Raw genomic sequence first — 27,500 nt, 5'->3', positions numbered from 1 at the left:
CCTTCTCTCTGCTCTCCTTTTCCCTTCCCCTCTCCTCCCTCCTCTCTCCCCAACATCCGTGTGCGAGTCATATAACCTTGCGATACTAAACAAGAAATGTAATAACGAAGATAATGCTGGTCATCACGCAGGGCTAATAATGTCACTCACAGCAAGCGAATATTACTCGCAATAATAAAAATAATAAGCTCCATTATTGTAAGTAATCACCGCATTATAAATACTCGCCATTAACATCCTCATCCTCATCATCACCACCACCACCATCATCAGCATCATCACCATCACCACCACCATCATCATCATCATCACCACCACCATCATAATCAGTCATAAGCCGTCGTAGAGAGAGGGCCTTTAGAGGGTCAAGAAAGAAGATGGCAGACGCACTCGAGCAGGATGTGAAGGAGAACAGGGAGAAACTAGAAAGAAGGATTACTCGCGAGACAAAAGAGATAACGATGTAAAAAAAAAAAAAAAAAGGATAAAAAAAAGATGGAAGAGGGGATATAAGAGGGAGGGATGAAGACAGGAAAGCGGGGGGGAGAATCAAAAGGTATAGGTTCGTCGCACACCTGCCACTGCTGTCATTACCCCCCCCCCTATCCTCCCATCATCCCCTACACCCCCAGCTTTACACCTTTCATATATTGCATTCATCCTTTTCATTTGTCTATCTTGCTGTCTCGCCGGCTGTCTTTCTATTCCTCTTGCTCTCCCTCTCTCTCGCTATCTTTCCTTCACGCAACCAACCCCCGTCCCGTAATTTCCGCTATCTTCTCCTCTCCCTTATTTCTTTCTAAAATTGAACCAGCCAGAGAAGTAGATAAGACAAGAATTAGACGGACGTATTTTCGACCTTACATACGACTTAAGAAAGGAATTCCCAACAAGAAAACGAGGTTAAAAAAAAAAAAAACAAGAAAAAAAGAAAGTAAGAAAAAGACAATAGTAGCTCCGTGACTTGGATATGAGGGGGGAGGCTCAGAGAGAGAGGGAGGGAGGGAGGAGGAGGAGGAGGGGGGAGGGGTGTTAGGGATGGGCTACTGAGGGGGGAGGGGGCAGAAGAGAGGGAGGAGGGGGTTCAGGGACGGTAGCCCCGGCGTGGAGAGGCTGTGTTTAGCGAGGGAGTTGTGTCCCACGAGAACAAACAAACGACGCACGAGAGGCGCAAGGCTAGGGTGGGGTGGGGTCGGGTATGTGAGGGCAAGAGGGCGAGGGGGGGGGGGGGCACTCTTACACGTGTGTGTGTGTGTGTGAGAGAGAGAGAGAGAAAGAGATAAAGAGATAAAGAGATAAAGAGAGAGAGAGAGAGAGAGAGAGAGAGAGAGAGAGAGAGAGAGAGAGAGAGAGAGAGAGAGAGAGAGAGAGAGAGAGAGAGAGAGAGAGAGAGAGAGAGAGAGGGGGATGGTACCCGCGCAGGGCGACCTAATAGGTTCTCCAAAGAGCAGGGGGGCAGTGACCAGCGTGTCCACAGCCCCCCTAGTCCCAAGCCCGGGCCTCTGCCGCACTCCACGCAACTACTCGGGTCTTCTGCCATATGTGAAGAGAAGGGCACTTGAGAGGACGTCAAGGGGGACGTCAAGGGGGACCTCGAGGACCTGCCGGCGAAGTCAGGAGAGACAGGAGAGGTCGGCGAGTGGGCAGGAAAAGGTTTCTCTAATAGGTCTAAGCAGAAGTGAGGGCTTAAGAAGTAAAAAAAAATAAAAAGAGAGACGCGGGAGAAAAATAAGACGAGAGAATAAAAAAGAAAGACTGATAAAAAAGGAAAATCAAAGACTACAGACGATTAAGAAAAAACAAGGTATGACAACAAACGTTAATAAAAAAGAGAATAATTAAAAAACGGACAGAGAAGAAACATAATGACAAGGAAAGGGATCCGAGGAGAGGGCGGTAGAGACAGGTAGCGCGCGGAGGTGGGCGGTGGGCGGCGGGCATCGGGCGGGGGCAACGCCGCGAGGAGAGCGAAGCGAGGACTAATAGGACGTCATCCTCGGGGCTTGAAATAATCCTGATGAATTGAAGATAAAAAAGTAATTTACGGTGGCTTATGTACAGCTGTGGCTCCTGAGGATGGCAGCGTGTCTTCTGGCGTGGAAGTTCCTGCTATTCACGAGGCGTGCAAATTGAGAAAGAAAATCTACCGAAAAAGGTGCGTAACGAGTGTGGGTCCGCGTGTATGTCACTTGTGTATGTATGTTTGTATAGTATATATATGTTTACGTGTCTCTTTCTCTCTCTTTCTGTCTTTCTCTCTCCCTCCCTCCCTCCCTCCCTCTCTCTCGCTTTCTGTCTCTGTCTCTGTCTGTCTCTGTCTCTGTCTCTTCTCTCCTCTTTATCCCCCCCTCTCTCTTTCTTTCTTTCTCTGTCTCTGTCTCTCTTTCACACACTCACACTCACACACGTGTGTGTAAGCGCGCGTGTGGAGGAGGAGAAATGGGAAAGGGAATGGAGAGGGGGAAGGGGGGGGGGGGAGTCGGGAGCGACGAAAGGGGCCAGCGGGGGGTATCCCACCAGGAATGGCAGAATAACCATTAGCGCCGGACGTCTTTAGCCACCCACCCTCCTCTCCCCCTTGACATCATCAAAGCTCTTCTTAATATATCCAAACTCCCTCCTCCTCCTTCTCCTCCTTGTCTTTCTTCGTCTTATTCTTTCCTCCTCCCCTCCATCCCTCCTCCCCTCCTTCCCCCTCCCTCCTCCCTCCTCCCTCCAGAATCAAAAGCCATCGGTCCACTTCGGCACGAGGCCTAAACCTCCCGCTCTGCCTGACCTGCTTCCACAGACACTGAAGCTCATCAACATGCAAGTACAATAAAATAAGGGGGGGGGGAGGAGGGGGGAGGAGGGGGGATATACCTGTTTCGTCACCGCGCTCTGAGGTGTCTAACCTCGGGACCGGCGACAACTTTTGGCGTCTCGACCGTTTTACGAGTTCTGCCTCACGCAAATCGTTTTTAAAGAGACATTAAACAAAGTCATTTTAAGGAACTTCTGTCTTCTTGGAGATTCTTTTGACTTTTATGAGTACCACGGCTTGCAAGCAACTGCGAAGGGGAATACGCTTGAACTAACAATGCAAGCCACATAACTGCATAATCCCCAAACTACTTCACTACTTCATGTATATATGTTTATGTAAGTATGTGCATGCGTGATTATAAAGAGAAGGAGGAGGAGGAAGATGGGAGGACGGGAGGTAGGAAAAAGGGAGGGAGGGAGGAACGGAAGGAGGGAGAGAAGAGGAAGGGAAAAAAGAGAAGAAATAAAGATAGATAGATAGATAGATAGATAGATAGATAAATAGATAGAGAGGGAGGGAGGGAGGGAGGGAGAGGGAGAGAGAGAGAGAGAGAGAGAGAGAGAGAGAGAGAGAGAGAGAGAGAGAGAGAGAGAGAGAGAGAGAGAGAGAGAGAGAGAGAGAAAGAGAGGGAGAGAGAAAAAGAGAAAGAGAGGGAGAGGGAGAAATAGAAAGAGAGGGAGAGGGAGAGAGAAAGAGAGGGAGAGAAAGAGAAAGAGAGGGAGAGAAAGAAAGAAAGAGAGAGAGAGAAAGAGAGAGAGGGAGAGAGAAAGAGAAAGAGAGGGAGAGAAAGAGAAAGAGAGGGAGAGAAAGAAAGAAAGAAAGAAAGAGAGAGAGAGAGAGAGAGAAGGGGATAAGGAGAGAGAAAGACAGCCAGCTAGATAGGAGTTGGTGTTATAAACGGATAAATCCACTTTGGATGACCATTTTCAAGTTGAACCGGAGATTATCACCTCCAGCGGATTCTTGTCGATTTTGCCGGGAGTCCACGTGTTTCTTTTACGATTCACTTTGCTTTGTTTGTAGGGTGTACACGTTATGCACATGTGTGTTTGGAATCCCCTACAGTCCAGGGAGGTCCGCTTGAGCCTACCTAGTCCTTCACACCTACCCTCCCCCACCCTAAATAATGATCTAAGGACCCGAGGCAGTGACCACAGCAATTTGTTTAGGCGTCACAGCCTACCGACTCCACAAGCGTCCCCGCCGCTACCGTCACCAAACCGCCGACACCGCCACACGGCTCAACCCCGACGCCACCCTCATCACCCTCGCTGCAACCCCCACCAGCATCATACTCACTCTTTTGATGATGATGATGGGCGTGATCCAAGAGCAAGCAGGGGTACGAGGCCATTCGCTGACGCTATCGCCATGATTCTTCGTGTCAATTAAATTACAGGCCGGGCATGATTAATTACTACCCCTACGGGTAATAAGGAAGCACCAGTTCGTCATCCGACAGTTCATCATTCCCCATTCCCCATTCCCCCTTCCCCTCCGCCTCCAGCCTGTCCCCTATCACCCTCGCCGTGTAAGCAGTGACGGAAAAGAGGGAAAGCAAGCAAGAAAAAAAAAATGCAACAGACTAAATGATGAGAGATCCGCCTGATGGGCGAATAAGCGGTGAACAACGAGGCAAAAGAGCCACAGACGAATGGTCTATAATGAATGCCGAGGCACAAGAATCACGGGAGAATGAATGGGAGAAATAAGACGGATGGCAAGAATGACAAAATCGCGACGATTTCCGGGAAATTCGTCACAAATAACAATAATGAAAAGGAAGGCAAGTATTACCTACAGAATTCACGCTCTTGGTCACACCTCGGAGGAGGAGGGGGGGGGGATGTTGCAATGCAATATACTTACATGTCTAAGAACGGTCTCGTCAGCTCAGCGTACATACCTGTAGGGATAAAAGAAGCACAATTAGAATCAGCGTCCAATACAAGTAAGCGTGTTCTTGCAATCGAACAACAGAGAAACTAGCATCTATATCAATCAATCTCTTATCAACATAAAGGCTTTGCCGTCAAGAGGCAGAGAGGACGACGCCGAAGAGAAATCAAGAGGGGAAGTGAAATGAAAGGGGGGTGGGGGTGAGGGGGGAGGACGCCATCACCCCCCCTCCTACAAAAGTGGCGACACGCTCTACATCCTCCTCCCCCTCCCTCTCCCTCTCCCCCTCCCTCGCCCCTCTTTCTCACTCGCACATTCCCCACCATTTTTAAGCCATCCCCGACACTCGTTCTACGCCGCCGCGGCCACCACAGACACCTGACAGAGCGCCTCGCCGCCTCCCGCACGCAGGAGACCGCCAATAACCATCAGAGCCCCCGCGGCGCTCTTGTCGTAACACTGTCCAACTTCTTGTTATTCTCTTCGGAGACGCACTCGCTGCCAACTCATCATCTCGCTGGCTTCCGGTTACCCGCGAGTGTTTGTTCATACCATCATCATCGTCGCCATCATTAATAGTATCATTTTAAAAGGCCATAATACCTCACTGTGCTGGTTTTGAAGATCGATTGTGACAAAAAATAATTTCTCACCAAATGCTTCCTGTCAGAAAGGATTTTCTTTCTCCGTGTAATCATTTGAGGTGATTTATGAGCGCACGGACGGACAGCATGAATGCACACTCAATTTCTAACGCGATTAAAAAATACATCTCTCCGAAAGAGCCTCCGCTTGTAAGCGAGTAAAAAAATAAAATAATTTGTGGCCTGGCATCGTGAACGAGACGCCTTCCTTGCGGTCAAGTACCACGAACGAAAAGAGAATTGACAGAGAGAAAAAAATAAGATAAAAAAGGCGCGCACGCACCCTCCCGTATTACAACGGTCCAGCCAAAGCTTTCTTCTTGACAGACAAAAGATAAATACAACGAAAAAAAAGAGAGAGAGAAGAAAAGCCAAAGAGAAAACAAAAATATACCGAGAGCCTGAAATCACGGTACGAATTCTATTCGAGTAACAAACATCAATATATCCATGTACGTATGCGTGTACGGACATGCACACAGACACACAAATACATATCAACAGAAATGTGTGCGCGTGAACGATAACATCAAGTCACCTACATAAGGTACAAAAGTTCCCTTCACAATAACCAACACTCCCAGCCCACGCCCGGCCGCAGCCCTTCTGCCCTGCCCGGCCTCACCAAAGCCAAGGACGCGCGTACTTTCGTGAAAGACGCGAATATACAGGTTTTGCTTTTATGCGCCTTACCGTGTGTTTAACTGTGCATGAAGAGCTTGAACACTGACGGAATCAAAAATCCTTCTTTCAATATTTACGCGGCGAAAATCAATGTTGAGACATTTGTTCAAATATCCTTTTTTACATTCCGAAATTTACCAGTTCCATGGGGACGGAGGGTGACGGAGAAGGAGAGGGAGAGGGAGGGGGAGAAATATATATATATATATTATATATATATATATATATATATATATATATATTATATATATATATATGGATGTATGTATATATATATATATATATATATATATATATATATATATATATATTATTATATGTATGTATGTATATTATATATATATATATATATATATATATATTATATATATATGTATATATGTATGTATGTATTATATATATTATATATATATATATATATATATATGTATATATATGTATATATATATATATATATATATTATATATATGTATATATTATATGTATATATATGTATATGTATAATATGTATGTATATATATATATATATATGGTATATATATGTATATATTATGTATGTATGTATGTATGTATGTATATATATATATATGTACATATGCATGTATGTATGTATATATATATATATATATTATATATATATATTATATATATATTATATATATATATATGTATATATGTTAGTATTAATGTATGTATGATGTATATGTATATGTATATTATATATATATATTATATATATATATATATATATATATTAGATATATAGATAATATATGAGAGAGAGAGAGAGAGAGGAGAGAGAGAGAGAGAGAGAGAGAGAGAGAGAGAGAGAGAGAGAGAGAGGTGGGGGGAGGGGGATGGAGGGAGGGAGGGTGAGTGAGAGAGAGAGAAAGAGAAAGAGAAAGAGAAAGAGAGAGAGAGAAAAGAGGGGGAGGGGGAAGGGAAAGGGAGAAGCAGAGGGAGAGAGAGGCGCGAGTGAATGGGGGGCATGTGTATTCACACATCTTCGCCTCTAAGGAAAGAAAGGGGACGGAAATGAGGTAAGTAATGGAGGAGTAAGAGGAGGAGGAGTCGGAAGACGAAGAGGAAGAAGAAGGAGAAGGAGGGGGAATGGAGACTAGGAAGAAGAAGGGGGAGAAGGAGGAGGAGGATGGGAAGGAGGAGAGGGCGGCTACCCATCTGTCGACGTAGCTGGAACCTCGCTTCGGTGAGCTCACATTTCCTTCTGTCACGATGACTCGGCGACCAGCCTTCTCGGGGCATCTTTCCATTTGCATCGAAAAACATCCGGTAACTGGGTCCAGCCTCGGGATTTCTTCAGGCTTGCGCAAGGCGGCTCTGGTAATCCCTGTCCGTCTTCGACAAACACCCATGGATGCTCGAGTCAGGATTTCTCTTTCCTGTCTGGCTGTCTGTCTGTCTGTCTGTCTTGCAGAGGGGGGGGGGCACGTCTTGGCCTGTCACTCCCGTCTGCGCGACGTCCTGCGAGCCAGGTGCAAACGGCACTGTGGATATCTCGAGTCGAGTGAGGGAGGCTTCGGGCAACCAGACCTTGACCGCGCCGCCGCCGCCGCCGCCTTCTCCAAGACAACCCATCTTGGTAATAACAGCGTCGGAACTTTATGAAACATATATACAATAACTGAATGAGTATTACGGAGGTCCGAGTGGGCCGAAGGAGGGGGAGAGGAGAGGGGAATGGGGAGAGAGGAGGAGGGGAGGGAACACCGTGGTGGAGGTTATATTTGTATATTATCCCGGATGCGCTTACATCCATGACCGATGACGTCATCACTGCCGGATCACTCAAGACGAACGCCTTTACGCTATCTGATAATTATCCCTCGCCTCGCAAGCCGGGCGGGGAGTGGATATTTGGAAGAGTCTGTCTATCCGTTTGAGTCGATCGAGACAGAGAGGGAAAACGCGAGTGGGCTGGCACGGCGCACGCAACACCAACGTAGCCGATGCAGCAAGAGCGAATCTCGAAACCGCATACGCCCGAGCACGCCGGGGAATAAACAGCCTGTCACCACACCTGGATGACTCACCGACACTCGCAGCGTCACTTGACTCACGGGCCTCGGCTCCCGACTCTAGGCCTTGGCATATTGTGCCCTCTCCCTTTTCCCCTTTCCTTCGCTCGCTTCGGCTCTCTTTCGCACTACATGACCTGGTGCTGAGGGAATAAGCCGATAATAAATGACGTGGATTCTGGACACAAGATTCCTGGGAGTATGATGCCGGTTTCCGGGTTCAGGAAGAAGCACCCTAGGCTCTGTTGTTGCATCTAGAAATAGAAAGTGCTGTATGTATTTGACTTTGAACTCTGTGTCAACATTGGAATACCATTGCCAGTGAAGAATCGCAGTTGCAAGTTATCGTTACTCATATCACTAGACCGTGTAGTAAACTATCCGTTGAGTACACACATTCACCTACATATCTTACCGATTCTATTTCTGTCCCCTCCATCTGCCTCTACTCCTCTCACCATTCCCTCTTCCTCCTCCCTCCCCTTGCCATCCGTTGAGCCAATACCCCCGCCCCCCTCTACCCCTCCGCCGCCCTCGTGGCAGGCAGGAGAGGACTTGCAGACCGACGGTGCACGAGCAGGAGGCAGCGTCGGGCGGGGATAACCACCACCTTCCCGCAGGTCGGGTTCGCTTCCCATTTGTCACTCCTCTTGTCCGACACGGAGAGGCCGACACGGAATCATGTCTGTCGCCCTGTCAAAGCTACCTCGCAACCGCGGTAGCCACGCCCTCCTGCTGTGGCCGCTACCGAAGCCATCCTTTGACCCTTCACACCCTCGCCCTTTGCCGCCCGCCTCGCAATAATTAGGGTGTCGAGTCGACTCTAATTCCATTCTTGCAGCATGAGTTAGTGCAGCATTCGGTGGTTCCATTCCAGTAGGCCACGGATGTGGACAGCGACTGACAAAAACTAACAATTAGGAGAAAAAATAAGTGTTTTTAACATCCGCACACATCAATAACTAAGCAATTGCAAATGATCCTGGAAGCGAGAAAAACGCAACTTTCAGCATCATGGGCGCGTGAAATATCTGGGCAGGTCTTACCACATTTGTTACACGGCAGATCCGGCGACTCGTTGATTCAAGAGACGCTTCCGTATCTTGAGCAACTGCTTTGTCAGCGCGTCAGATACACGCACACAAGCCAGTTTCTCGTACGGACACTAGAATCGGGGATTTTACTGAAGCCCTTTCTTTGCCATTCTGACGTCTTGTCGATAGAGCTGAACATCACCACTAATTTACCACCGCCAAAGCTGACTCGAGTCTCCCAACCGGCGCTAGCCCTCCACCACAACCTCCACCTACTCACAGCGCCTCCAGTACCGCCGCAGTGTCCCAGTACCACGCACAGCAAAGCGTCACCAGGAATGCAGGCCAATTGGGACAATGATATCAACCTGTAATTTGGTCTACCACCCTGAGGGTACAGGTTATTTACGAGGTAATTGCATATCCTTAATGGACACTTGCCATCTGCACCAAGGACCAAGTTCCAAAGTGTATCATCCACTTATAGAATCGTCTCCAGTGTGCAAATGATACGATTTTTCTGCAGGCTGTTCCGTCCGCAGCGACTCACGCACGGCCTGGAAGCGCGCTCTCAGTGCGCGGTTCTTCTGGGCATGCCATTGCCCCCCCCCCCCCACCCCCGGCCATCCATTCCAGTAGCACCTGACGCGAGCGACAAACAATGACAAACATACCGTGTAGGGATTAACTTCCATAAAACGTTATAAGTTCCAGCTGACCATTTGCTCTTCCAGTCTTCTCTCGCCCCCCGTTCTTTTTTCTCCTCCCTTCAGCTCTTCAAACTTCTCTCAACTTTTCTCCCTCTTTCTCTTTCTCTTCCCTACTTCTTTCTGGAAAAATATCCCCATACATACCGATAAATATCCCAATTCCGTTCTGTATGTCGTTCTAACAGTTCTGGCGAGGCATTAATTTGCAAAAAGTATACTTTTCAGTTATCAATTAAGGCATGGTATTACTAAGCGTTTCGAGGATCCTCATACAGGTAGTCCGCGACGCACCCGATCCCACCCAGACGTATAATCCTCCTTGAAAAAAAAAAAATACTGGACGCAGCGAGCTGGTCCAGATCCAGTTTCTAACTCTTACGAAAGTATTTTTAGATAGGCGAATGTGCGTACATATCGTGCATACAGTACATACATGCATACATACATACATACGCGCACACAGGTGAAGAAGGAAAAAAACTTGTAGGCTATCGCAACGTAACATTAGGCTTTTGAAACGACTCGGCCTGCGCCTCCCTAAGGAAACGGCCTAAGAGTAACCCACTCGAGGAGACGCTCATTCCGAAATAGTCTCGGTGCAATCATAAGAATAACCCGCCATCTTATCTGGAGGGACGGCGAAGGAATCGACAAAGCTTTGAATGTATCGAAGGGCCTCCCCCTCCCAACATCACTTGCCACCCCCCCTTCCTCCGGCGCATGATCTCTGTACCCTTGCTCGATGTGGGTCACGGACGAACGACGAAGAAAATACATCTCCGAGCGGGAGGAAGGAAGGAAGGAAGGAAGAGGAGAAGATGGAGCGCTGTCGCGAATAACAATAAATAAATGATGATTATGAATAGGATTAATACACAAATGAGCAATTCTGTTCCATCAAATAAAAATAGTACAAGTGGTTTTGAATACATGTGCGTATGCATGCATGTGCGTGTGCATCTCCCCCCACGTCCCGCCCTGCGGCTCCCACCATTATTTCCCAATGACACCATTACGTCCTCTGCCATCGCGGGATAACAAAATAATCACCAAATTACGGCCATCTTATTAGACAACATGTTTTTTTATGTCCGTCTCGCACATAAAGTGTCGATTAGGTGTCTTTGTATCTGTTTGCTTCTTTGTGCGTTTGGTCGTGCTTGTATATTTTTTTGACGGACGCGGATATGTGTACAATGTATACACTTTAATCCGTATATGCTAATGCGAAATCCGCTGTTGCCGTTTCCCGCGCTCCGCAGCGGACCCACCGCAGTCCCGGACCACCGAGGGCGGGCTCGGTGTCTCGGACACGAGAGTGATTCACGCGCGGGAGACATGCATACTCCTCTTCCTTGCAAGCGCGCGCACACTCACGCACGTAAACTTACATTCCTGTACAGATACATAAACAGCCACTCCTCCAGGCATGAGCACACGCACATGTACACTCACAATCCTTGCGCATAGACATTCGTCCCATTCTCACACTCAGCTTCTCATAAACAGACGATACGTGATAACTATGCGCTTTTTTCGCGACATACCTCATCTCAGCTGACCTTAATCAGCGCCCCTCCCCCGTTCGCGATGGCCATGAGATTTAACGACAAGTGGCTGACACTACGACTTTTACATCGCGAATTGTCGTCCTTCCTCTGCACTCCCCTTCCTCCCAGATTCTTTATTACTCTCATAATTACCTCATTTCTGTCTAGCCACATACCATTTCTCGTCATCGGACGAACACACGCAAGCACGCACCCATTCGCATCCGCATACAACCGCCTACACAAACACATACACACACACACAAACACTCCACGCGCGAACAGAGGCAGCGCGGGTGACGCAGCGGAGACGGCGCAGGCATTAGCGGTGTCACCAGCCCGCAATTGTCTTAAATAACAGGATCACGAGTCCTCTGATGAGCACGGGGGAGGGCGGTAATGCGAGGGTGCGGAGGTAGTTCGCAACCCGAAGAACAACCTGACCCTTGTGACTCGCCCCTTTCTCTGTCTTGCTCTCTCCGTCCAATGACGGGAGCGGGCGGGGGTCTTCGCTCTCTTCTATCCCTTTCTCCTTCTTCTTCTTCTTCTTCTTCTTCTTCTTCTTCTTCTTCTTCTTCCTGTTTTCCCCCCTCCACTACTCTGTATCTTGTTCTCTTCCTTCTATAGTTCCGCTCCTGCTCTTACGGGAATCGTCCTTCGCCGGCCCCAACTCCGTTTCCCTCCTTTTTCGTTACTGTTCATTTCGCCTCCCTCCTCCACTTCTACGTTCTCTTCATCTCTTTTCATTACCGTTCCTTCTCCTTCTCCTTGCCCTTTCTCTTCCTCCCCTTCCGCTACTCTCACCTCCTCTCGCCGTCCCGTGACGCCGAGGTCCTCCCTGGCGGTTCCGTAATGTAACGAGGTGCACCGGAACACCGTGACTTGTGACTAAACGTTTAGAGGTGGGATTCCGCCTGCGCGGCCATCGGGAGTCGCCCTTAGTGCCGCTAAAGACAATGAGGCTTGGCGCTATCTCGAGCCCTTTGGGGAAGCGATGACTCGAGGCTGCGGAAACTACACAGGTATTTTCCAGTCCATTATGGCAAAGGTGCGTCGTGCAGCTCACATACACGCCGGACGCCATCTTCGCTCCCTGCGCGAGCACACACACACACACACACACACACACACACACACACACACACACACACACACACACACACACACACACACACACACGCACACACACGTACGTACACACACACACACACACACACACACACACACACACACACACACACACACACACACACACACACACACACACACACACACACACGCACACACACACGCACACACGCGCGCAAGCACGCACACATGAACCTCTGCATCTTCGAATCGTTCCCTCTTTGGTGGAATGACAAGAGCCAAACCGCCTTTCATTCGCTCCGTTGATTATTTTTCTCTAGCTGTCTTCATGTCTCCTTTTCTCCCACCCACCCTTTCTCTCATTCGCCTTTTCCGAAACATTCGAGCGTCATCACCCCAGCCCTAAGGCAGGAGCAGTCGAAAGGCCCTGACGACAGATCTGACAGGTGCTTCCCTCGCCCCCCCCCCTCCTTATGTGTCATCAGCCCGGTCATAAACGCCCAATGTTGAGGCAGGACCACTTAATCATAATCCACACCTTCTTAATGGTCTCTTCGGGGGGAGGGAGAGGGAAACGGGAGAGAGAGAGAGAGAGAGAGAGAGAGAGAGAGAGAGAGAGAGAGAGAGAGAGAGAGAGAGAGAGAGAGAGAGAGAGAGAGAGAGAGAGAGAGAGAGAGAGAGTATGAAGAACAACAAGATCGAAGAGGAAATACCGATGTCTGGCAAGAGAAGAGGCGCAGAGAAGACAGACGTCAAAAAGAACAATCCAAGAAAAAAAAAAAAAAAATCAATAAATGCATACGAAGCAAGAAAATCACACACGGCATTCCCCGATCCTCCACCAAGCGGGATCGGCTCCTGCAGCAACACAGCAATCGCCGATTAAATCGCCGGTGATGGAGCTAATGGCTGGCCTCGGTGCCGGGATTTATGGCCTCCTATCCTCTATCTGATCGATGCTTTATAATTTCTCTCCCCACGCATAATTCGTGGGTGTGTACGAGCGTGAAGCAGACGAGCAGGTGTAAGTACAGCTCGCAAGGACTCGTAATCTCAGCTACAGGTTTATTAGTGTCAATAACACGTGACCCCGAGGCTTCCTTCATTAAATATGTGAGTGAGACGAATGCTTTCGGCGGGAATGGCTGAGTCTGGATTTGGCCAGACACCAAATCAGAGAAGCATCCAGCCAGCCAGCCAGCCAGCCAACCAGCCAGAGAGGTATCCAGCCAGCCAGCCACCCAACCTGAGAAGTATCCATCTAACCAGCCAGCCAGAGGGGTATCCAACCAGCCAGCCAGCCAGAGAGGTATCTATCCAGCCAGCCAGCCAGCCAGTCAGCCAGCCAGCCAGAGAGGTATCTATCCAGCCAGTCAGCCAGCCAGCCAGAGAGGTATCTATCCAGCCAGCCAGCCAGCCAGCCAGCCAGTCAGTCAGCCAGCCAGCGAGTCTGCCTTGCCCTGCCCTGCCCTTGTACCTGTTTCCCCCTCTGTGCTAATCATATGCCATTAAACGCAATAGTTATAAAAGATCAAGTTCAAAGAAAGGGGTAAAAAGAAAATTAAAATGGAGAGAACTATCATCATCATTGTAACTGTACTCAAGATTAAGACTGCTGGCGAGGATCCCTGACCAGATCGAGCAGGTTAGAGAGTATTTTTGCTTCTTTTATTACTGCTTTTAATTGCTATGGAAAAAGCGAGCGAGCGAGCGAGCGAGAGAAGGAGAGAAAGAGAGATTTTGTATATGTCTATACACTGTATATATACACAATATATATATTAATACTACATACAGTGTACATGCACATGAACTATGCCTAAATGGTTTATACAGTAGTTCATGTTAAATTCTGAGACATACATTGATGGTGAAACATAGATTACGGTGAGCCTGTCAAATGAGAGAGAGAGAGAGAGAGAGAGAGGGAGAGAGAGAGAGAGAGAGAGAGAGAGAGAGAGAGAGAGAGAGAGAGAGAGAGAGAGAGAGAGAGAGAGAGCGAGAGAGAGAGGGAGAGAGAGAGAGAGAGAGGAGAGTGAGATGAGTCTGAAAACACAAATCTTAGAGGAAGAAAGATTTTCTGCAAGAGAAAGGCGCAGAGAAGACAGAACGTCAAAAAGAACAAGTCCAAGAAAAAAAAAAAAAAAATCAAGAAATGCATACAATCAAGACAATCACACTCGTCATTCCCCGATCCTCCACCATGCGGGATCGGCTCCCTGCAGCAACAAGCAATCGCCGATTAAATCGCCGGTGATGGAGCTAATGGCGTGGCCTCGGTGCCGGATTGTATGGCCTCCTATCCTCTATCTGATCGTTGCTTTTAATTTCTCTCCCCACGCATAATTTCCGTGTGTGTGTACAGCGTGAAGGGCAGAACGTAGCAGGTTTGGTAAGTACAGCTCGCAAGGACTCGTTTACAATCTCAGCTACTTGGTTTATTAGTGTCAATAATACACGTGACACCCGAGGCTGTCCTTCATTTAAATATGTGAGTGAGACGATAAATGCTTTCGGCGGGAGGGTTAGAAGTCCCGGGAGATATGTGAATGCTGATGTCTGGCTTTGGCCAGACCCAGAACCCAAATCAGAGAAGGCATCCCCGCCGGTCAGCCAGCCAGCCAGCCAGCCAGCTGAGAGAGGTATCCATCCAGCCAGCACCCAGCAGAGAGGTATCCAGAATCCAACAGCCGCAGCGAGGGGTGGTTCAGCCAGCCATGAGAGGTATTTACCAGCCAACCAAACCCCAACCAGAGAGGTATCTATCCAACCAGCCAGCCAGCCAGAAGGTGATCTATCCAGCCAGCCTGTCGTCCACCAGCGAGGTTATTCTATCCAGCGGGAGCCAGCCAGTCAGCAGAGAGGTATCTATCCAGCCAGCCAGCCAGCCATCAGCCAGCTGCCAGCCAGCGGAGCGAGTCTGCCTTGCCTGCCCTGCCCCTTGTACCTGTTTCCCCCTCTGTGCTAATCATATGCCATTAAACGCAATAGTATATTAAAAGATCAAGTTCAAAGAAAGGGGAGTTTCTAAAAAGAAATATTAAAATGGGAGAGAACTGAGAGAACCTTCATCATCATTGTAACTGTACTCAAGATTAAGACTGCTGGCGATGTGATCCCTGACCACGATCGAGCAGGTTAGAGAGTATTTTTGCTTCTTTTTAATTACTGCTTTTAATTGCTATGGAAAAAGCGAGCGAGTGAGGCGAGCGAGCGAGCGAGCAGGACGAGAAAAGAGAGATTTTGTATTATGTCTATACACTGAATATATACACAATAAATTATATACAATATAAATATATATAATATATATATATATAAAAGATATAAATAAAAATATATATATATAATAATACTATAATACAGTGTACATGCACATGAACTATGCCCTAAAAGGTTTATACAGAGAGTTCATATTAAATTCCGAGACATACATTGATGGTGAAACATAGATTACGGTGAGCCTGTTTCAAAAACTGTCGAGAAGAGAGAAGAGAGAAAGAGAGAGTTGAGAGAGGAGAGACGAGAGAGAGAGAGAGAGAGAGAGAGAGAGAGAGAGAGAGAGAGAGAGAGAGAGAGAGAGAGAGAGAGAGAGAGAGAAAGGATTGAGAACAGCCATGTCTAGACTAATTTCTGAGAGAGCAAATTTATACCCTTGCTCACACAACGAGCAATAGAAAAGCAGACAAGCAGGCAGACACGAACCCGAGTCCGAGAGAGTGCGCGCGCATGCTGAAGGGTAGCCCTGGCACGACCGCGGGCGTGTACGAGTCTACAGTACACGTGGGCGTCCTTCCCTGCAGTGGGCCAAGGCCGGCTCCTCCGCGGCCGTCACACGCAGTTGCCTCCATACAATTGGCTACTGAAACACAAACCTTCGCGCCGCTTTCAACCGCCCATTCTTTTTACACGGCAAACATCGTATGCGGATGATGCTGCAGAATCAGCCACTGTAAAGGCCCAGGCAAGAGGGGGAGGGGGAGGGGCAAGGGGGGATGGGAAGTGGGAGAAATGGTAACCGTCGCTACAATGCCAAAACGATTTTTGCGAAAAATAATAATGATAATAAAATAAAAATGACGGGAGGGAGAAATGGCCGTTAGCCCGAGGTACCAATGCCAGCTTTCTTGCTAATTCGAGTGCCCGGGATGGGAAAAAAAAAGAATTCCATTATATTTTCCTGGGCATTCAAAGGCTAAAAGAAGACGGAAAAAATGTAACGTTCTACTTTGCCTTCACTTTTTTCCCTCAGCGTTTTCCCCCTGGCAAGTGAACGTGTTTCTTTAGACGCCAGGCCTCTAATATACAAAAGATGAAAAGCGAAAGGAACGCAAGAATTTCCTTCGTGATGAACTGATAATAATGCATTTGTCAGTGATCATTTAGGGGCACACACGTTCACATGTGCAAAAGCATATCAATATATACATATACATATACATAAATACATATATATATATATATATATATATATGTATATATATATATATAAAAAATATATATAAATTTTACCTTATACACACTGACCACACACACATAACTATATATATATTTATAAATAAATATATATATATATAATATAAAAATATATATATATATATATATATTTATACACATATTAAATATATATGTATATGATGTTAAATGTATAAAATATATATATATATATAAATATATATATATAAATTTATATTATATGTATAGATATAAATATATATATATATATAGATATATATATATATATATATTATATCTGTATATGATTATGTATATGTATATTTATGTATAATATATATGTATATATGTATATGTAGATATGTTTATATATATATAATATAATAAATAATAATATATATACATAGATATATATATATACATATACATATACATATACATATACATATACATATACATATACATATACATATACATATACATATACATATACATATACATATACATATACATATACATATACATATACATATACATATACATATACATATACATATACATATACATATACATATACATATACATATACATATACATATACATATACATATACATATACATATACATATACATATACATATACATATACATATACATATACATATACATATACATATACATATACATATACATATACATATACATATACATATACATATACATATACATATACATATACATATACATATACATATACATATACATATACATATACATATACATATACATATACATATACATATACATATACATATACATATACATATACATATACATATACATATACATATACATATACATATACATATACATATACATATACATATACATATACATATACATATACATATACATATACATATACATATACATATACATATACATATACATATACATATACATATACATATACATATACATATACATATACATATACATATACATATACATATACATATACATATACATATACATATACATATACATATACATATACATATACATATACATATACATATACATATACATATACATATACATATACATATACATATACATATACATATACATATACATATACATATACATATACATATACATATACATATACATATACATATACATATACATATACATATACATATACATATACATATACATATACATATACATATACATATACATATACATATACATATACATATACATATACATATACATATACATATACATATACATATACATATACATATACATATACATATACATATACATATACATATACATATACATATACATATACATATACATATACATATACATATACATATACATATACATATACATATACATATACATATACATATACATATACATATACATATACATATACATATACATATACATATACATATACATATACATATACATATACATATACATATACATATACATATACATATACATATACATATACATATACATATACATATACATATACATATACATATACATATACATATACATATACATATACATATACATATACATATACATATACATATACATATACATATACATATACATATACATATACATATACATATACATATACATATACATATACATATACATATACATATACATATACATATACATATACATATACATATACATATACATATACATATACATATACATATACATATACATATACATATACATATACATATACATATACATATACATATACATATACATATACATATACATATACATATACATATACATATACATATACATATACATATACATATACATATACATATACATATACATATACATATACATATACATATACATATACATATACATATACATATACATATACATATACATATACATATACATATACATATACATATACATATACATATACATATACATATACATATACATATACATATACATATACATATACATATACATATACATATACATATACATATACATATACATATACATATACATATACATATACATATACATATACATATACATATACATATACATATACATATACATATACATATACATATACATATACATATACATATACATATACATATACATATACATATACATATACATATACATATACATATACATATACATATACATATACATATACATATACATATACATATACATATACATATACATATACATATACATATACATATACATATACATATACATATACATATACATATACATATACATATACATATACATATACATATACATATACATATACATATACATATACATATACATATACATATACATATACATATACATATACATATACATATACATATACATATACATATACATATACATATACATATACATATACATATACATATACATATACATATACATATACATATACATATACATATACATATACATATACATATACATATACATATACATATACATATACATATACATATACATATACATATACATATACATATACATATACATATACATATACATATACATATACATATACATATACATATACATATACATATACATATACATATACACTTCTCTTCTGCCGATCCGATCCCTTCCGTTCCTGTCGACGCACGAGGCCGCCTTATCGCCGTGCCTTTGGGGTTAGTTGGGAGAAGTCCGTCTTCGAGTCCGACGCACGTGAATCAGCGCCTTATCAGTTTCTTAGTTCAAGGTGATGGAGGTGGTTGAAGATACGCCGCGAGTATCTAAGCCGTCGATCTTTTCCCGCTTGGGAGGAGGAACGACCCTGGTGATACTCGGTGGACAAAACCGCGCCGGCCTTGGTGCTAAATACCCACATGACTTTAGCACAATTCTGCGCAATGCGTCTAATCCCTAACCAGATGATTTCTAAGGGAAAATCAACTTTGGTATCAAAAAAAAAAGGTACAAAAAGGATAATGAAGAGAAGAAAACATACCGCCACTGCAAGTAATTATCCTTAAAAATAAAAAAGACCTCATCCGCATTTCACACCATAAAAATAACAAATAAACGACCAAACACGAAAGGCGAGTGGCAACATTAACACTCACGGAAGGTCCTCAACAACAAAGGAAGAATGAATCTCACATAAATCTTAATATCAAGATGGGTAGGTCGACTCCCGATGAATAAAAAGTCCTCACACGCGACACCCAGTCTGCGTCCACCGAAGACCTCTTCCATTGTCATATCTCTTTTGCACAGGCGCAGAGACAAACACAAAAACAAAAAGGCAATGCAACTCATCTCACTTCATAACCACATTTCAAAAACAAATCTATTTTTGGGTAACTGGTCATATCTGCAGCGTGTTTCTCCATTGATAACCTATCCGTGTTATCTCTTTCTCTCTCTCTCTCGCTATGAAAAAATGACCCAAAATTATCTATGTAAACAGGTAAAATAAAGGAAAAATAAAAACAGTACACAACAATAATAAAAAGGAATACACTGATAAATACATTTCATAATTTACTGAAAACTTATTAAAACATTTATCTACAAAAAGGAAGAGGGAAAACATCAGCTTCTCATTAATTTAAGAGAGACAATTATCTTAGAACGCCAGCCGAGTGCATTTCTCTTCATCATAAAAGAACACGACCCTTTGTATTTGAACGAAAAATGAATAAAAAAAAAAAAACTAGATTATCAATATACCAAAAAACAACTAATGTTCAAAACAAAAGGAGGCAAATGAAGTAGCCACTAAAAATACAAAGCAAAACAAAACAAAGCTCTTTCTGAGCCGGAGAGGACAGTTCCTCGGCGAGCGAAAAGGCGCTAAATGCAGGTTACGTTAGGTTAGCAGTTAACACATCCTCTCTCTCTCTCTCTCTCTCTCTCTCTCTCTCTCTCTCTCTCTCTCTCTCTCTCTCTCTCTCTCTCTCTCTCTCTCTCTCTCTCTCTCTCTCACTCACTCACTCACTCACTCACTCACTCACTCACTCACTCACTCACTCACTCACTCTCTCACTCACTCTGCTTGCAACCGACGCACGGACAGACGGCGCTCTACTCTGCCTCGCCGGGACAGGATGACTCGCCAGTACTGTGCAACTCGTCGCCGAGCGAGACGTCAACAACGAGCGGTCTCTCCGGCAGACCTTGGTCCTTTCGACGCGGCGAAATGGCACTTGGACGGTGCGGTGCAGCCGGCGATATCAAATTCGCAGTGAGGGCGCGCGAAGGGGTGGGGGTGGGTGGAGGGGGAGAAAATGGAATGAGGGAGGAGGCGTGAGAGGGAGGGAGGCGCTGGTGTCTGGTTTGGTTTATAAAAAGGAACTATTATCATTAACAAGGTGTAAACGCTGAAGGACAAGTGACAGAGAAACAGCAGACTCACGCTCTTCCTCACTCTCCCCTCCCCTTACTCCGTCGGTTGACGGCCCTCCCTTCCCTTCCTTTCCTCCCTCCCTCCCTCCCTTAGTCTCACCATTCCTTGTTCTCCCTCCCCTTGCCCCACCCTTCCCTCCTTTAGTCCCGCCTTCCTTTTCTTTTCCTCTGCCTTTCTACCCTTCTCTTCCTCTCGCTTCCGCCCTCTCTTCCTCCCTCTACCCCTTATTTTACACCCAAACGTTCCTTCCCTCCACCGTCTTCTCCATATTCTACTTCCTACTGTCTTCTTCTTTCACTTCGTTCCTACCAATGCATTCAAAGATAAATAAGTTCCTTATATAAAAATCTCTATTTCAAAATAATGATCCAAGTAAATTACATGGTCCTCTTTTTTTCGGACACCCCTCCCCTAAAAAAAGGGAATAAAAAATAAAGAAAAGAAAAAGCGGAACACATGGAGAAAAAATCCTGGAACATGCAGGGAAAAAAAAGACGAAAATAACTGCGAACACAGGAACAAAGGACAAAAAAAAAAAAAAAGGATTTCCCTATTGAACAAGGATATAACGAAAGTCATTTATTTCAAATTTAATTTCACTTTTTTTTTTTTTTTTTACACTTGAGTCCTTCCTCTGACCTTCCCTTCCTTCCCTCTTCTCACCTGTTTCCCATTAATGAAGCTTCCCTCCCTTCCTCCTCTTTATCCCACCTCATTTCTTTTCTTTCTACCTCACCTTGCATTCTTATTTTTTCTGCTCCTCCCGGCGTCCAATTCCCCCGCGCGAGATAAGCGTAATCTAAAGCAGGTTCGTCGCTTGACTGTGACGTCGGCCGGATGCTGACTGCCGCCCAGCCCTCGTTTCTTTGTTTATTTTTGTCACTTCGAGTACTACTCCTCCCCCAAATTCAACGAGATTAGTATCGCTGCAATGCTATTATCTTTGGGATTACGCGTATTTATACAGACACTGTAATAATTGCAGCTAATACCCATCATCATTCGCTGCCATTACATCACTATTATCAGTATCGTAATCACTTGTTGCAAGGGCGCCTGCTGAGCCCGCCGCGAAGAAACCTGGTCTGACGCAAGCTTCCTCCGCGTCACCAACGTCCGACGTCAGCGCCCTTACGTCATCCGCAGCGAACGCCACTCCACCACGGGGCTGGACACGACAGAAGAGCGAGAGAGCCGGACGGCCGGACTCATGGGTGGGATGGGCGTGAGGGCGGTTAGAGGGAGCGGGTGGGGGGAGGGGGAGGGGGAGGGGAGGAAGAGCAGGACGGGCGTGGTCTGCAGCACACCGGAAGTTGGGTCGGGGTGAAGCATCTCCCATTGGTAATTACCTTATCAATTCCATCTTTAATTATCCGTACGAATCGTAAATTTCACGACGATACGGTTTGCTCTCTTTGCAAGTGTCATATCTGTATCACTTAACGAGTTCGCGAGATAAGAGATGATGATACCGCACAATTGTAACGTAGGGGGGAAAGACAAAAGAAAAAAAGGAAAGAAAAGGGAGTGGGGAGCGAAGGGAAGGGAGATGGCAGACGATGCAGAAGGCTGGGCAGATAATGGGGTAAGAAATTCTTCCGTCAGTGAGACGAACGTAAAGGGGGGTGGGGGGGGAAAGGGTGGGGGGAGGGGAGGGTGAAGGATATTTCCTAGAAAGCAGTGTTGACACTTGTGGTGGTGGTGGTGGAGGGGGGGGGGGGTCATGACGAGTCAAAAGATTCTTGAATAAACATCGACTTCAGAGGATGAAGGAGAAAAGCAGCGGTAGGGAGAGACAGGCTCAGAGGGAGATGGATAGAGGAAGGAGGTGGGAGGGGAGGGGTAGATAGATAGATAGATAGATAGATAGATAGATAGATATAGAGAGGTAATGAGAGAGAGAGAGAGAGGGGAAAACAAAGAAAAAGCTGAATGCTGACATAAAGCAACGAGAACAAAATTCTTACAGTAATAATTGTCTAATCTTAACGAAAAGAGACTGCCGTAACTCCGTGACATCTAACATGCCCTACGGACAGCTCTTCCATCCCCTCCACGCCCCGGCAGTAAGAGGAGGCGCCACACAAAAAAGAAGAAGAGAAAAACAAGGGAAAAAAACAATAATACAAAAAATACCAAACGAGACAGTAAAAATGTATCACCCCGAAAAAAATCTCCCCGAACGCGAGAAGACCACAAAAAGTGGTGCAACTCGAGCGAAGGACGAAGCTGGACAGGATGCACAAGGATACGAGGATAGGAGGAGGCCTGTGCAGACGGCGAAGAGGATGAGGTGTCTTGAGGAACTCGCTACTTAAAAAACAATATAATAATGATACCGCAGAAGTTGCGAAGTCAATCACGATAAGAAGTGTCGAACATATCAATCAAAGCGGGATAAACCAAGAGTTGGAGACAGAAAGAAGAAAAGGGATGCCGATTCCTTGGCACGTCACGCTAACACGATCGAAATAAAAACCTTGCGTTATCATGCAGGAGTGAAAATACGAGACACTTTCAATATCTCCGCATTCTTCGCGATAAGAAAGCGACTCGCACTGCACATACTTATGAGAAATCGCACCCTAATGCTCCGAATGTTGTAATCGACGCACTTTTTTCTCGAGAGCAGATAGCCGAGATGCACCCCACACACAAAAAGGCTCGCGGCACAAACAGGGCTATTGGCTCACAGAAAAGGTCAAGTGCAAACACGGCGCAAATGTCCCGCGAGTGAGAAAGGGATTAGGGAGCCTCATCACTGCCCTGGCCACCGTGTGAAGATGCCATCGCCTTCGGAAGAGCAGCGAAGTCTCCAATCAATACGAATAATAATGCTTCTCATCAGAATGCACGAAGCTCAGAGAAGAGCAAGGAAACGCAGTCGAACGAAGACACGCCATAAAGGAATGTTCATCTCCCTCTTCCGTATCAGCCCAGGCCCGTCCACGTCACATTAATAACGCATGCATCCTCTGCATTCCCTGGGGGAGCCATTGGGGTGGCCCTAATGACACTGCTTAACGAAATCATGATAACTTAAAACAAAAACAAATAAAAAATGAACAAATAAATGGAGCTAATCAATTAAAAACAACAACAACAACACATTCCGTGGAACAGAATATTTCGCCATGTAAATAAAAAAAGACCGAAAATCATAAGGCAGGTATCCAAAATCGGTCTTCACCATCCCTTTAAGGTCTTCATAGACCCTCTCCTCACCATCCTTTAAATAAGACCTTCATTCTCTTCATTAACACTTTATGAGCCCCATTCTCCTTCACCATCCTTTCACACACACTTCTCTTAACCATTCCTTAAAAGAACTATCACTATCCTCAACATCCCATAAGGCCCTCACTATCCTCACTATTCCAAAAGCCCCTCACTATCCTCACCATTCCCTAAAGCTCTCACTATCCTCGCCATTAAAACCCTTTCCCCAACGACACAATGGTGCAGTGACAGTGTCCGCCATCGTCACCCTGAAAACACAATTATCTCATTTACAGAAACGCGAATGTCGCTGTGGCCATGAGTAGCTTTCGGATGGCCACTGGGAGAGAGAGAGAGAGAGCGGGAGGGAGAGCGGGAGGGAGAGCGGGAGGGAGAGCGGGAGGGAGAGTGGGATAAAGGGATAAAGAGAGAGAGAGAGAGAGAGAGAGAGAGAGAGAGAGAGAGAGAGAGAGAGAGAGAGAGAGAGAGAGAGAGAGAGAGAGAGAGAGAGAGAGAGAGAGAGGGTGGGGGGGGGGGGGGGGGAAAGAGAAAGAGAGAAAGAGAGAGAGAGAGAGAGTGAGTGAGTGAGAAGGAGAGAGGGAGGCAGGGAGGCAGGGAGGGAGGGGGGGAGAATGAGAGAGAGAGAGGGGTAAGAGAAATACAAAGGGAAGACGAAACATAGAGAGAGACACTATAAGAAATTGAAATACCCCCCACAAAAAATAGTAATAAAACTAATAAAAATAATAAAAAAAATAAACAAAAAACTATAACAAAAAATAAATGACTCAAAAGCGAAGGCTCAATACTGCAGATAAAAAGAGTACAACAAGGACTCCATAACCTTCTTCAACCCCGCCCACTCCTCCAAGAAAAGTGATAATCGCCATTCGGAATACGGGCAGGATTTCGGGATAAGGCGAGGCTGGCCTCCGTGAAAGCCCGTCCTCGCGGTTTGCAGTTTTTAACACTTTATCAAATACGGGAGTAAGTCATTGGATTGCGAATTCCCTATTTGCGTCTCAAGGTCACGCGATGGCACGGTGAAGTAAGAGAGACGAGTAAGCACTGAGATATGCAACAGACGGAAGGTCGTTGTCCGTTTTCGCATCTAGAGATCCGCAGCACCTGAATGAAGACAAAAACAAGTCGGCATTGGTAGCCATTAGCAGGTAACATGCCTGGGAATACTGGCGACGATTTACGTCTGATATTACTACGAGCATCTGATCGTCTTGCTTATTCGTATTACCACTTCAGTTTTTTTTGACTGTGTCAGTGCATAGTCAGCCACAAAAAAATGTATTTGACACCGTTAAGATAACATGAAAAATTCGTCTCTGAACCTAAATAGCGTGTGGTGATGTCTAAAGCCTCATCGCTGTCATCTGAAGAGGTCTAAGCACCAGAAGCGCTAATATGTCGTTTCCGCAACGAATATACTGTTTTTCTTGTCAAGGCAATTATATAATGATAACAATCAAAATGCATGTCATGTGGTGTGAAAATAGTGTGAGAAAGTGTCGGAATATCAGTGTGTGAGGGACGTGAGAGAGAGAAGGAAAGACAGTACAACCCGAGGCCCGGGGTCCGCGATATGAGATGTCTAATGGGCGGTGGGAGCGTCCAAGTCTGGCAAACTGTGCTGTAATACTATGCAGGGATAAGAGAGTTTGTTTACCTGGTCATGTTGTGACCTGGGCGGCTTGCCGAGTACCAGGAGGTCCCTGAGAAGCGAGGGCGAAGGTTTGTTCTCTGGGATCTCTCCTGACGATGGGGTGACGGAGCGGAAAGCGCTGCCCTCGGAGGGGACGAGGCAGCTGGCGTCGCTGTCCGAGAACTGCTGCGAGTCGTGGATGCTTCCCAGAGGAGTGGGCGGCGCTTCGAGGCTGCGGCACCCGTCGTCGGGGGTGAGGGGCGGCACCTGGTGACCGGGGGTCAGGCACTCGGGCGCCCCCGACACGCACGGCGAAGAGACCGGCGGGTACCGCACTAGAGTGGAGATGGAGGGCAAGGGCGTGCCCACGTGGGGCGCAGGGGACGGTGCAGCAAGCGGTGAGGAAAGGGGTATTTGGGGCGGGCTCACCGCGTGGCACGGCGAAGGCGGTGTCAACTGCGCGGGCACGTGGAGGCCCAGGTGCGGCGCGGGGGAGGCGACGACGGCGGCAGCCTGCGGGTTGGCGTTCGGGCGAGGCGCCGTAAGCTCGCCAGTCTCGGAATCCCGGACGTGTGACTTGTATCCCAGAAAATCTTTGAGGAATGCCCAGTCGTCGTTGACCTCGTCAGTGAGGCTCAGCATGCCCCTGAAGTGCGCCGTCACCACATCCAGCTCTCCCTCGCGGCTCCAGCCAGAAGGTCCTCCACCTTCTCCCAGGGCGGCTGCGCCCCCCACTCCTCCTCCTCCACCTGCGCCAGCACCGCCCTCGAGCCCCTGCTCCCCTCCAGCGCCGCTGTCCGGGGTCTCTCCGCTGGCATCCACCAGCTGATGATGATGGCGATCCTCCACGCAGCGCTCCACCGTTCCGCCCTTGGGTCTCCCCGCGACGACTCGCCGACCGCTGGCGTGGACCGCAAGGACGCGCCGCTGCTCCTTGAGGCTCCGCTGGCCCCGCACGGATCCTCCGCACACCACTGTCCACTGCACTCGTCACTCACATGCAACGTTTCACTGGCACCACTGCATGGCATTAACTAGAACACAATTCGCTCACGTTCACCGCTTGTCCTGCATCAACGAACAACAAAAATAAAGATCATGAACAAAGTAAGTATATTTCCATTTGCAATCTAACAATGAAAAGCCCAATCACTTCAACCACAAGGATTATCTGTTGACCCGCGAGCGCGCCCTACCCCATCGCTCGACGCGTTCCGGGAGCAGAAACACGCCCTTGAGGGAGCC

General features: G+C 45.0%; 1 protein-coding gene across 12 annotated transcripts in view; it reads right to left on the bottom strand.

Annotated features, from left to right (window-relative positions):
• cnc (NFE2 like bZIP transcription factor cap-n-collar) overlaps positions 1 to 27,500 on the bottom strand; it is a 412,613-nt gene that overhangs the window by 76,669 nt on the left and 308,444 nt on the right. The window contains exon 1 of one of the 12 annotated variants that reach the window (XM_043006965.2): positions 26,280 to 26,933. The exons of the other annotated variants lie outside the window; for them this stretch is intronic. Within the exon in view, the coding sequence (XP_042862899.2) occupies positions 26,280 to 26,897 (618 nt within the window). The 5' untranslated portion in view covers positions 26,898 to 26,933. Of the gene's footprint in view, positions 1 to 26,279; positions 26,934 to 27,500 lie in introns of those variants that run through there. 12 annotated transcript variants of the gene reach the window in all.

Source organism: Penaeus japonicus, unplaced genomic scaffold (assembly GCF_977035675.1).
Source record: "Penaeus japonicus unplaced genomic scaffold, GWHDUDI00000001_assembly GWHDUDI00000030, whole genome shotgun sequence".
In the NCBI taxonomy this organism is placed as follows: domain Eukaryota; kingdom Metazoa; phylum Arthropoda; class Malacostraca; order Decapoda; family Penaeidae; genus Penaeus; species Penaeus japonicus.
The sequence above is the reverse complement of the archived record's forward strand: the minus strand, read 5'-3'. Positions and strand labels throughout refer to the sequence as shown.